The 13,348-nt window shown below is 46.8% G+C and overlaps 2 protein-coding genes across 2 annotated transcripts in view; one reads left to right on the forward strand and one right to left on the reverse strand.

Annotated features, from left to right (window-relative positions):
* Positions 1 to 8,649, forward strand: part of Slc13a5 (solute carrier family 13 member 5) — a 24,991-nt gene extending 16,342 nt beyond the window's left edge. The window contains exons 10-13 of the mRNA XM_005349631.3: positions 682 to 800; positions 2,770 to 2,931; positions 5,390 to 5,527; positions 6,951 to 8,649. Coding sequence (XP_005349688.1) covers positions 682 to 800; positions 2,770 to 2,931; positions 5,390 to 5,527; positions 6,951 to 7,082 — 551 coding nt within the window. The 3' untranslated portion in view covers positions 7,083 to 8,649. The remainder of the gene's footprint in view (positions 1 to 681; positions 801 to 2,769; positions 2,932 to 5,389; positions 5,528 to 6,950) is intronic.
* Positions 2,267 to 13,348, reverse strand: part of C7H17orf100 (chromosome 7 C17orf100 homolog) — a 32,441-nt gene continuing 21,359 nt past the window's right edge. Inside the window, exons 3-6 of the mRNA XM_026780185.1 lie at positions 9,507 to 10,533; positions 6,808 to 6,944; positions 4,695 to 4,812; positions 2,267 to 2,332 (exon numbers count right to left, since the gene is read on the reverse strand). The gene's annotated coding sequence lies outside the window, so the exon portion shown is untranslated. The remainder of the gene's footprint in view (positions 2,333 to 4,694; positions 4,813 to 6,807; positions 6,945 to 9,506; positions 10,534 to 13,348) is intronic.

A 13,348-nucleotide genomic window follows, 5' to 3' on the forward strand; every position in this document is an offset into this window, starting at 1 on the left:
GAGAGAGAGAGAGAGAGAGAGAGAGAGAGAGAGAGAGAGCCAAGGTGCATGTGTGGAGGTCTCTTGGGAGTTGGTTCCAGCTTGGTGAGAAGTATCTTTATTCTCCCTAAGCCAACTCACCAACCCTGAACTTTTCATTGTAAGTTAAATATTCTGGAAATGCCTTTTTCTTTGAAGGTGTTTCTTGATGCTAAATTCCTAGCAGTGCTACTGTCAAGGTAAAAGAATGGAGATGCCCTTAAATACTTAACAGTTTTTAATAATATATGACCAAATGGCTTTTCAAAAAGGTGGTTCTGATTTACTATGTCCTCAGCCAAGAATATAACCAAATCCTCCCCAGCAAGAGGTACAGCAATTGTGGCAAATTTTAGCTAACTGCAGGTATGCTCTGGTACCCCATTATCTTTATTGGCCTATTTCTTCTGATTACATCTCTTTCTTTCTAATGCCTGTATGCACACATGTTCATGTATGTTCTTTTTGTTTGTTTGTTTGTTTGTTTGTTTTGTTTTTTGAGACAGGGTTTCTCTGTGGTTTTGGAGCCTGTCCTGCAACTAGCTTTTATAGACAGGCTGATCTCGAACTCACAGAGATCCGCCTGCCTCTGCCTCCCGAGTGCTGGGATTAAAAGCGTGCGCCACCACCACCCGGCTTCATGTATGTTCTTTTTCTTCACAGAAATGAAAACTCCATTCTACCCCCCACCACTGCTGGATTGGAAGTTCACCCAAGAGAAAGTGCCCTGGAACGTAGTGCTGCTCTTAGGGGGAGGATTTGCTATGGCAAAAGGATGTGAGGTACTGTCCAGCTCTAGATGGCCCTTGAACTCTACTGAGAGGTGGCCAACACCACCATCCACCCCTCCCATCCCTGGGCTATCTGTCCCCACCACAGAGTTGCATATTCTTTAAGCATGGGACTCTGTGCTGTCACCATGAACAGTGTCCTGAAGGGGGAAGCAGAGAAGCAGAAGAAGCTGAGGACGCTCTAGCCTTGATGAATCCTAGGAAAATCTCTCGAATTTTCCCGAGTGTTCTCACCATGTCCTTTGGGTCCTCCACTTGCTGAACTCCTTGTTGACATGGCTTCAGAATTTCAAAACTTTTCTCTATCTAAGTACTTAGCAGCATAGGAGAAGATCAGCTTTTAAGGGAAAATGCAGTTTATCTCCAGAGCAGAAGGGGCTGAGCTAGCTTAGGGCTGCTATCATCCATCCATCCATCCATCCATCCATCCATCCATCCATCCATCCATCCATCCCATCCTCTCTCTCTCTTCCTCCCTCCCTTTCTTCTCCTTTCTCTCCATTCCTTTCCTTCTATCCATCCCATCGCACTCATTCACTCTTCCTTTCTTCTTTCCTTCCTCTTTCTTATTTTTTTCTTAATTCTTCCTTCCTTCCTATCCATGTATACATCCACTCAACATATCCAGCCATCTTCCCATCCGTCCAGTAACATAACGTAACAGATAGACTTGGTCTGTATTGCGGTTTGCTTAGCATCTAGGACAAATCCTGGTGCACAGTGAATACATGCATACCATTTCTTTAGTGTTGGGGATATCCACAGCCCGATATATAGATTATATATTTATATAAATTAATACATGTTTCAGATGAACAAATCCACCAGTCTAGTTACTTCTCTCTCCACCACTCCTCCACTCACTAATTTGTTTCTCCATCTGGCATTTTTCTCTCACCTATCAAAATTTCCTAGAATGTTCCTAGTGATAGAACAGGCACAGAAATTATAGAGGACATTGAGACATAGTATCTGTCTTTGAAGACTCCAAAGCCTAGAGACTTAGGTGCATCTACAAGAGCATTTTGGGAAGAAGTGACGTAAGATGAAAGAGGTACCTGGTTGCGGCACTGAGGTTGGAGAGGCCAGCAGAAGCCTGCATTCTAATGCTCTGGTTTCAGGAGAGCAGGCAAAGAAAAACAGCCAGGAATGAGTTGGCTCAGATGTACACTTGAGAGCAGCCATCCTGAGTGTGGGGCGGCGATCTGAAGCCAACAGGGCTAGAGAAGAACCAGTAGGCTCTGGGTCTTCATCTCACACCTCCTCTGAACTTGGCCACTTTCTCCTTGACACTTGCCACCATGTGATCTCCAGGGTACCTCTTTCTTCTGCCTTCCCTCTTCCGTTGTTCCTCCTCAGCCTCCCCTGCTGGCTCTTCTTCAGTTCTCCCATCCCTGTGATCATTTCGAAGGCTCCGCCCCCCGCCTCTCATCTGCTTCTTGCTCTTGTCATCCCATCCAAGAGTGCCAAGGCTAAATCCTCAGTGGCCCAGATCATTCTCCAAGCCTAGAGCAAGTGGAAGACTGAGGGGAGAAGTTGGAGCCATTCTAGGGTGACTTGTGGCTGAGTACCAGGAATTAGCAGGGCATGAACCCTTCACCATGACTCCCAGCAGCAGTGGCAGGTGGATCCACTCACTAGCTAGGGATCCCAGAAGAAGAAGCTGATTATGGACCAAAGAAGAGGAACCTAGATGGGGCCCTGTTGAGCCTGATATGCTCACAGGACATTTGGACAAGAACTTTCAGATAACATCTGATGTTTGAATCTAGTTAATAGATCAGCTGAGCCACAAGCAAACTTATAGGAACCAAAAGGTTGGGGAGGATGAAAATTATAGGGATGTATCAGATTACTTATGTGCACGTGGGAGAATTGGACATGGGGTGGACTGAGCTCCCTGGACCCTGAGGAATTGTAAACCAGGAGCCCCGAAATGATAACACTCTGTGCTTCCCAGGTCTCTGGGCTCTCCGAGTGGATGGCAAGGCAGATGGAGCCCTTGAGCTCAGTGAGACCTGCCACCATTACCTTCGTCTTGTCCTGTCTCGTTGCTACGATAACAGAGTGCACAAGTAACGTGGCTACCACTATGCTGTTCCTGCCTATCTTTGCCTCCATGGTAAGTAACTCTGCCTGAGAAGGGCAGAACATTCCATGGGAAGTTGTGAACCCAGGAGCATTTCCCGAGTCTCTAGCGAAGCAGTAAAATTAGGATCCGAAGCCTCACCAGCCTTGAAGACCCAGATGTGGTCCTGGCTCTGCTGTGGTCTTGTGACCCTGGTCCTGAAGACCTCTCTCACTGCATTGTCCTCTCTCTATCTCTTTTTTTAAGTTCTTTACCACTGCCCAAGGACGAGACACTCAGACTTCATTGTATCAGTGAGCCAGATGGTTTGGAAGAGGGAGGAAAGATGGTTGTAGGTCCAAGGTGACTTAGTGAGACCCTGTCTCAAAAATCAACCAAAAAAATAAAAAACCCTAAAAACAAAAGCCAAACTAGGGATATAGTTGAAGTGGTAAAGCACTTGTCTAGTGTGTGCAAGGTCCTGGACGCAATCTCCAGTTACACACACACACACACACACACATACACACCATCACCACCACCAACAACAACAATAACCACACAACTACTATATTAATCTAACCACCCGAGTTACTTTTCAGGATGATGAGAAGAGGGCAGATATCCCTGACTAAGACCACAGAAAGAAGCCCAGGGGATGTGGGACTTGAGAGTGGGAGGATTGAATAGGGCGTTCTGCCAAGAGGAGGAGAGGGCATGCCTGAAGACTGCCCAGGAAGAGAGGGGTAGCTGGGATCTGAGGCAGAGAACGGAGGTGATAGAGGAATGGCTGATGGAGGTTGAATCCAGAATTTACCGGAAAGCTCAGCTGTGGGCTGGGAACTGAGGAGGAAGCAAAGCCTATAGGGAAGTGGGCTGTCATGTTTTTATATTCCCTCTGTCATTCATTAAAAGTTGTACTGACCTCAGCGAGTTCAGGAAAAGCCAGAAGACCTGAGCCCTGTTCTAAAGGTGTGCTGACAGTCCCCTAACCATACATGAACCACAGAGAACCTGAACAAGGGAGCCATCAAAGCCCACCCTGGAGAGTAACAGGGAAAGAATGTGGTTAGTCCGAGCTCAGAGACAGATTCACAGAAGATCTGAGTCCAGTGACAAAGTTGGCCAATTTTCATCGAAGCAGCCCGGGACATACAGTTCCAAAAACCAAATCTGAACATTTTTTTCCTTTGATTCATGGGGAAGAGAGAAGTGTTTAAAGTAGCAAGGGAACTGTCTCCTTCCCTAAGCAGGCTGCCCAGGTGAGGGTGAAGGAAATGGAGAAGGGAGAGGTAGGGGAAGAGGAGGAAAACGAAGACAAGGAAAGACAGGAGGACTGGAGAGGAGAAGGGGAGGAGGAAGAAGACAGGTTAAGGAGGACAGGGAGGAGAGAGAGCAGAAATGGCAGAAGGAGGGTCTTTTGGTGCTGGGCACGCAATGGGGATGCTCCTTTCTTCAGCAAATGCTCTGACTTCATCATCTCCTGTGAACCCTGTGAGCACAAACAGCCTCAGCTAGGCAAATGCAGGCTTTGACCTAAGGAGGTAGCTGGGGCTATTGAAAATAAGCCCTTCTATGGGACTGGAAAGATAGATCAGTGGTTAAGAGCATTCATTATTCTTATTATTATAGGACCTAAGTTCAGTTCCCAGCACCCACATGGAGGCTTACAACCATCTGTAACTCCAGTCCCAGGGGATCTGACGCCCTCTTCTGGCATCCTCAGGCACTACTTGCACATCATACACACACGTATGTTCAGACACACTCATCTACATAAAGTAAAACAAAAAATCTCAACAAAGGAAGAGGCTCACCATTAAGGTCTTTCATGTTCCTGCCTGGACATCCACAGTGAAAGCGGTGAGCATTCGGCTGTTTGTACACACTGTTTGTACACACCATCCTGCTGTTGCCGGCCATGGAGACAGCTGCCTGTGTTTTGATGTTAAATCATTACAGTGAGATTTCTGTAGGTATGTTTATACATGGCAATATACATGATAAAGAGTCCCTCTGATAGCTGTTAAATTATGTTATTTATTTATTCACTAAATATACGATGAAGGCCAACTCTGTGCTCATAGACGTAGTAGAATTTTAAAATGTAAAATGAAAGAGGTGGGTACCAGGTTCCCAGTACAGAGCAATCCCACGGAAACATTGGTAGGTTACAAGGCAAGCAGATGGTTCACGGGACATTTTAAGGTTCAGTGTAGTCTAGAGGTCCAGTATGGCCTCTGGCTCACAGCAAGTGCTTCCCCCCCCACCCCCGTAAAATTAATGCACTAAATTGAGGGGAACTGGGAAGCCTCCAAGGAAGGTAGTCTCTGAGCTCAGCCTTTTGTGGTCAGGGGTTATCATGTAGAGAAATGCAAAGTTCATAGGGACTAGCCAGACACAGTCATGAAGGTTGGAACGTAAGCCAGGCCTCAGGGAATGCTTCTGAAGTATGGCTGGGGGGCTTGTGCGTGTTCTGTGCTGTGAGCTGCTGTGTTGTGTGTCTCTCCAGGCTCAGTCCATCGGCATCCATCCGCTCTACGTCATGATTCCCTGTACCATGAGTGCATCACTTGCCTTCATGTTGCCTGTGGCCACCCCGCCTAATGCCATCGTGTTTTCCTATGGACACCTCAAAATTGTTGACATGGTAACAGCTCCTTTTATTTGCTCCTGTTGGATGTTACTGGTATAAGGGATGTCCTGCTTTTGAATGATGCGTGAGTTTCAAGAGGATGGCTTATGGGGCTGGGGAGATGGCTCAGTTGGTAAAATGCTTGCTGTGCAAGCACGAGGACCTGAGTCTGGATCCTCGGCACTCACACAAAAAGCCAGGCATGGTAGTGCATGTCTGTAATCCCAGGACTCAGGCGGTGAAAACAGAAGGATCTCAGGGGCTCCTTGGCCAGCCAGTATAGCCAAATCAGTGAAATTCAGCTTCATAAAGCAGAGGGTTGGAGAGATGGCTTAGTGGTTAAGAGCACTCACTGTTCTTACAGAGGACCCAGGTCCAGTTCCCAATGCCCACATAGTGGCTATAGCCACCAGGCATGCACATTGCACACATGCACACATGCAGGTAAAACACTCAGACACATAAAATAAATCTAAAAAACATTTAAAGGTGGAGAACTATGGAGGAAGACACTCAACACCAGCTTCTGGTCCCCACATATGCAAGCATGAGAGAGCACACCTGCACACACACAGGGAAAGGATAACAGAAGGATCTCATGTGATCGAAGAATGCCACAGAACACCTAGATTTATATTTGGCATTTTCATTTATGGTGTAGTCTTTCTTATTTATTGAAATGATATGCTATTTCATATCAGTTCTGTCCCATGGAAGGTGCTACCTGGAGAAACTTGTGGGTCCCAGGGAAAGCCTGGATGAACACTTGGAAGGGATGGAGTGGGCCCTCACATGACAGCAGAATTCACAACCAGCAAGACATCCAGGAGGGGGTCGGTAGTCAGAGAGGCTTGTGGGGTGTCTGAAGATGGGATGTATGATGGGGAGCCCATTTGCTTAGGAGTCATTGATGCCTTGGAAGCAAACACGGTTAGAGGCAGAGCATTTCGAGCCAGGTTTGGCTTTCTCACCTCTGATGGGGGAAGAGTAACTCTGTGGCTCTGGGCTGGGTAAGAGTGAATAATAGGTGAGCTGGGGAGTCAGACCGGCCCTTACCTGGAGCACTCTGAGTTTCCTCTGGAGTTTTCTTTAAGCACATGAATCTCAGAAACCACAAGCTGCAAATCTGATTCTGAGTCCCAGCATAAAGTCTGTGCTAGGGCTTTGGGGTGATGACTCATGATAGTTAGGAACGCATGCAACCTGGGTGGCAGGAGCTGGAGGGTCACAAGGAGTGGCGGATGTCTCACATCACCTCTCCGAAGTCACTTCCCAACGCCATGTAGGGAACCCACCTGAGCTGACTCCTTCCCAGGGATTCCTTCAGCAACAATGATGCTTGGATTGCTTTGTCTGGGAATGAGAGGGGCCCAGAATGCAGGAACACAGGGTCCAGACAAGACCTGAGTGGCCGACTGATCCTGTTTTTATTCTGTAGGTAAAAACAGGATTTATAATGAACTGCATTGGAATCGCAAGTGTGTTCCTGTCAGTCAACACCTGGGGACGAACCATATTCAACTTGGATGATTTCCCTGACTGGGCTAATTCGACAAGAATTAACACTTAGGAAGAGCCATAGGAGCACAAGCATGGCCCCCCACCCTTTTGAGGACTATGGACCTTCCGGCACACCTTGCACAGAACTCTGGTGCTCAGACCCACGTGGGATCCCATGATGCCAACACCCCAAGAAGATCTAGCCAACTAGCCACCTCTTTCTCTAGGCTCATTTTCAGAGACGGCAGCAGGGGACTGAAAGATAGGCTCAGAAGAGAAGTGAGGCCCTTTGGGAGGTCATGGGGGCCATCTTTCCTAGGACCTTGCTATCTCCTCTGGGACAGGCAGGAAACAGGGACCAGGACTCAAGATCTTGCACCATGTGACTTTGAAAGACTGCTGGTCCCATGCTGGGCTCTGGTTCTCACGGGTTTGTTCCCATGGTGTCCACATGGGGCTCAGATCAGCAGGATGAGAGCTCAGCCCCTGTGCCTCTTCAGGATGCCCTGGATTATCTCTGTCATTCTGAGGGGACTTCCTATCTACGACGGAACTCTGATCTTAAACAGCTTCTCACTGCCAGAGTGAGAGTCGGGGTCTGGACCCTACGTGGCGCCATCACCAACGGCTGAGCAGCCTGAGGTGCTAACATCACAACATTCCTGCTCACCCTTGGCTGACCTGTCTTATTACTTGTCTTGTTTCATATTAATTAACAATTCAAACCCCTTTCCCAGCTCCCCACTGAGTCTCCTACAACCCCTAGATCCCTTATTGTCTTGTCCAGAAACTGCTCAGCCCCCTGGCCCAGGCTCCTGAGAAAACCCGTTTTTCCAGGCAACCTGGTTTGATTCCTCTGTGAATGCTATTCCTAACAGCCCAGTACAGCTGGGATAACACTCTGAGGATGGACAACGGTGTCACTTTGGGGGGTGGTATCAAAGTGGGCTGCCTAAGCCTCCCCTTGGCTAGACCCAGAGCAGATTCAACAGCTCATCTCTAAGTTCTGGGCCACTAGTCTGTCCTGCTAGAGTCTGCGCTCCTCTGGGAAGGCCTTTCCCCTGCTGGCTGTAAATTGTGGCCAGGCCTGGTGGCAACAGTGTGGCTTCGGCTGAGAGATGCTTGTTGGTTCCAGACCCTACCAGAGTAAATCAACTGACCTGGCAGTATGGGAAATTACTCCAGGGTGTCCATGGGAACCCATAGGACCCCTCACACGAAAGGGAGACAGGAGAGGAAGTTCTCTCTTGTCCCTCAGTGACACCCTCTCCCCTGCTGAAAAGAAACACTGATGGGCAGATAAGGTCCATGGATGCCATCTTTCTGGGCAGAAGATAGTATGGGGATCCAAGGAAACCCCATCAGAAACCAAGTATGTGCCTGGTTCCATGAGAGGGAGAACTTCTGACTACACTGTTGAAGGCTTACTCTGGTCAAACACTCTGCCTGCTGTGGAAAGTTCCAGCGTGCTGACTGGTCTGTGATTTTGTGCCTTGTGGAGGAGACAGAGGGAGGTGGATGAATAAACAGTTACTCTCTGTCCACCTCCTGGGTGCCTGCCCTTCCTGGACCTGGTGAATCTACCAGTTATCATGTTCCACACTTGTGGTTACCCGGTGAGACAGCCGGCATTAGGATCCTCACTTGTCCTAGAAGAAAAAACAAGGCTTACAGTAGCCAAGGGACAAGTTCTATGTCCAGCTGGTGGCACTTCTAAAAAAAAGAGAGGCCTCTCATCCTAAACCCTTTTCTCCTTCCTCTAGCCATGAAGGACCTGGCCTTACTGGGCTTACAGGGAGAGGCAGGTGGCTGAGAGCCAGCCTACACTAAGGTCCTGCTTCCCCTTAAAAAGATCTCTAACCATGAGGTCTTCCAGTTGCCCCCTCTGAGATGGGCTCAGGATAGTCCTGAAGCAGACAGAACTGGTCCTTTCCCTAAGACTCCCAGAGGAGACTGTGATAGAATAGTGACGATCATGTCACATTGATGGCCCCTCCTTACCAACTCGCTGATCTCCACAAGCCTTTTGTGACTGGCATCCTCCACTGTGGCTGGGTGTAGAGCCAGCACTGTGACTGAGCCAGAGCAGGTCACCACGAGTATGACCAATAAGTCAGGGACTGATGTGCATAGAATGGGCACGTGTTTGATGCAGTGGGAAAGGTCAGGGCAGAAGAGCATCCCAAGAGGGCACCGAGAGATAAGCAGCACGTCCAGTGGGGAGGAAAGGGTTTGGTAGGGTCAGTGGGGGACTCTAGTACTAAATACCATCTGGATAGCAGAACCCATAGGGGAAGGGAGTGACCTAAGGCTGTCACTGAGTGACATCTCTTACAGCTGTGTGGAGGTGCGCCAGTATGTCTGGCTTGCATTCATGTGGAATGCTTTGGCCTGTAAATAACCGAAACCACAGTGGATGGCGCGTTGGCTGTAGGACCCTTGGGTGTTTACTTAATGGAAGTGCAAAGGTAAAATCAGCCCACGGCTCACTTACACGGCCAAAGGCTTGGCCTCCACAGTTCACTCTGTCATCCTTAGGGAGAAACTTTTGTCCTCTTGCTGGAACCCTGGGTCACATCTACTTCTTTTGTGTTCCTTCTAGGAATAAAGAAAGGGTGCAGGAGTTGTGGGGTGGGGGTTCTGATGATGCCAAAGCACTTCTCTCTCTTTTGTTAGGGAAAACACAGCCTCTCTCAGAGGTGCTCTGGAGACTCCCCTTTATACTTCATTGGGTAGAACCAGGTCACATGCATTTCCTTTGGCCGGCCACTGGCAGAGAAGATGGCTTTCAATTACAGTACCATCAACTGGGAATCAGCCTGTGTTTCCTGATCAAGGGATTCCATTCACTAAACAAATGAAAATCTCAATTGTAGCAGGAGAGAAGGCATGGTAGGAGGAGCTGTTGGGAAAGCTGGTGTCATCTCTCCAGGCCACTTGGTGGCTCCATCTCCACAGAATGCAGCAGGAAAATGTCAGCAGATAGCAAAAGATTCTAGTTGGGGATTCTCATCTTAGGTGAGCACCCCTTTCTTTCTGCCATCGATAACTCCTCCCAGCATCCCTCCTTAGTCCCCGTGCATTGACTGGGAGCCAGCTCGTGACTTTGGGCTTCCATCTGAGGTCCAGCCAGTTGCAGAAGGTCGTCTTTGGCCACCACCTCTATTTGCCTTCAACATTTTGTCTCGAGTCCCCTTCTCTTAATATGCGAACCAGATATTTGGGGTCACAATTAGCTGAACACAAAATTCTGACAATAATTGTCTTCTGAATGTCTTTACCAGGCACTTAGGAGTTCAAAAAGATCTTTCATTCCAAAGGCCAAAGCCCAGGGGCTCCTTACTCAAATAAGATGTCTCCAATGGCAGGTTTTGTCTCCTTCCCTACTCCCTCTGAATTCAGTTTCTCTGGGGCAGCTTTCTGGGTCAGGTGAAGTCATTTCTCCCAAAACCTCTTGCTAGCAATAGAGAGGCATTGGCTTCAGACTCCAGGTAGGACATCAACTCACTTAAGAGTCACCCCTGAAATGGATAAAGATAATATAAGAACATGGGTGTATTCTTATTTATAGAAATAAAAGCCAGCTACTGGATTGTCTGGTGAGAAACTACATCTGGCTGTCCCATCCCAGAGCAAGGTCCCATCTTCCCAGTGGCCTCTTCCCAAACCTACAGCATCTTAAAAGTCTTGTCTCTCGGCCTCTGGGGAGGTTTCATCCTCTTCACATTCAAAATCCTTTCACTTAGATGAATCTCCCCACATCACAGGAGGGACCAGAAGTGTGTCATGTCAGCCTGAAATCTCTGCGACCAGACTTTCAGTTAATTTCCATTGGTGTCTGGGGCCAGCAGAACCCAGGTGCTCAGGAGCCTGAAGGAATGAGGATCTGCCTGTCCAAATGCCACTTCCAACTTGGCACCTCAGGCTGCCCACTCCTTCCTGACCTATCCAGGGTAGAGAGAGGTTGGAATTCAATCTCAGAACACCCTGTTGTCAAGACCTTAATCAGACTTCATAGCAACAAAAAATTAATATGAGCAAGCTAAGAAATTACAATGGTACAAAGAACTATCTTAATGTGTCTCCCACTTCAGACCCGAGTCCCCCACATTTCCTCCCCAAAGGCAACTGTCAACACTTGCTCACAGAACCTTCTAGAAGTCTTGAATATACACAAGATTATGTTTTAAAAAAAAGCCTCTTTAGAGCAGATAGAAACCTATATATAGTATGTGTATTCTGTCTTGTTTCTTCCCTTTCACCCCACATGAAATTGTTTGGAGGTTATTCTATTTCCAGGCATATTAAACTTGGCTATCATTTTTTTTCATTCAATAGTTAATTTTGAATTTGAATTAAGATAAAAATCAAAGAGATGACTCAGTGGTTAATAGCACTGGCTGTTCTTCCAGAAAACCTGGACTCAGTTCCCAGCACCCACATGGTGGTTCACAAACATCTGTTATTCCAGTTCTAAGGGATCCAATATTCTCTTCTGGTCCTCAAGGGCACCAGGCATATATGTGTTGAGCAGACATACATGTAGGCAAGCACTTATATACATGAAATAATGATTTTTTTTAAAAAAGATAAAGTCAAATTTTATAGATGGCATGACCTGAAGTGTGTGCAGTCCACTGATTTTGACAAAGGCATCCACCTTGTAAGCCACACTCTAATTCCACCACCCTCCCCTCAAAAGATTTCCCTATCTTTTCCAGAAATCTATTCTTCCTTTGGTCAGGCAGGTCCTGGTTTGTCTGCACGCTTGGCTTTACCCACTGAACTTCACAGAAATGGCATCACATAGCTCATACTCTTGGATCTGACTCATTTTGCTTAACAAAATGCTTTTGAAATTTATTTCTGTTGCTGTGTATATCTGTTCATTTATTTTCTGTTTTATATAGTAATTCATCATATGAACTCACTATAATTCATCTATCCTGTTGGCGGACATTTGAGTGTTTCCAGTTTGGGGCTATTATGAATAAAGCTATTCTAGAAGTCTCTGGATGTTTCATTTTTCTGAACATATGTATTGGCAGAAGTTTCTGTCCCACCCAGTCCCACAGCCATTCAGTTCCCAAATAAATACACAGAGGCTTATATTAATTATAAACTCTTTGGCCTACTGCTCAGACTTATTGCTAACTAGCTTTTATGAATTAAATTCACTCATGATTCTTGCCTGTGTTTAGCCACGTGGCTTGGTACCTTTTCTCAGTAAGGCATTCTCATCCTGCTTCCTTTGCATCTGGCTTGTGACTGCGTCTCCACCTTTCCACTTCCCAGAATTCTCTTAGTCTGGTTGTCCCACCTATACTGCCTATGCTTTCTGCCTGGCTACTGGCCAGTCAGCATTTTATTAAACCAATATGAGTGACAAATCTTTACAGTGTACAAGAGCATTCTCCCACAGCACATATGCTTTCACTGCTTTTGGAAGGTCTGAGAGTGAGTCTTCATCTTCTAAACAGCTGCTCATGTTCCACAGCGTAAACAAGTCCCTAGCTGGTGGACTCTCGGGTTACTTCCAGTATATGGCTGGTGCTACCCAAGAGAAATCAATGCAGAAGTCTTTGTGCACAAAAGTAAAGGAGACTATGTTCCTAGAATAACATGCTTGCTCAAAGAATGAGGATTTGGTTCTGGGGTACCAACATGAAGCAGTTTGCTTTTTAAGAGACTCTGTTTGTGTGTTTTAAGAGCTGTGCCTGAGCCTGACCTCACATATGCCTGGGCAACTCTGTGTGGAATCATATTCAGCCTTGGTTCTTTTTACTTTTTTTTTAAATGCTCTTTCATGACATTCATTCATTCACTCATTCATTCATTCATGTGATGCTAAGGCCTGGTGAATGTTAAGCTCTACCACTCAGATGTTAAGAGCCGAGAATTTCTTTAAATTGTAAGTTATGTTGGACATTTTTTTTCTTACGTTTATAGTCTAGTCTTTTCCTGCAATATTTCTGATTCTTGCTCATTTTTTTTTTTAAAGAAAGTCTCTTTTAAGAGTTCTTTTCAAAGCCGGCGGTAGTGGCACAAATCTTTAATCCCAGAACTCAGGAGGCAGAGGCAGGTGGATCTCTGTGAGTTCGAGGCCAGCCTGGTCTACAAGAGCTAGTTCCAGGACAGGCACCAAAGCTACAAAGAAACCTCGAAAGCTACAGAGAAACCATGTCTCAAAAAAACAAAAAACAAAACAACAACAACAATAAAACCCAAACCAAAACAGGTCCAGGAAACAAAGGCAGGCAGATCTCTGTGAGTTCAAGGCCGGCCTGGTCTACAAGAGCTAGTTCCAGAACAGGCTCCAAAGCTACAGAGAAACCT

This window comes from Microtus ochrogaster, chromosome 7 (genome assembly GCF_000317375.1).
Source record: "Microtus ochrogaster isolate Prairie Vole_2 chromosome 7, MicOch1.0, whole genome shotgun sequence".
In the NCBI taxonomy this organism is placed as follows: domain Eukaryota; kingdom Metazoa; phylum Chordata; class Mammalia; order Rodentia; family Cricetidae; genus Microtus; species Microtus ochrogaster.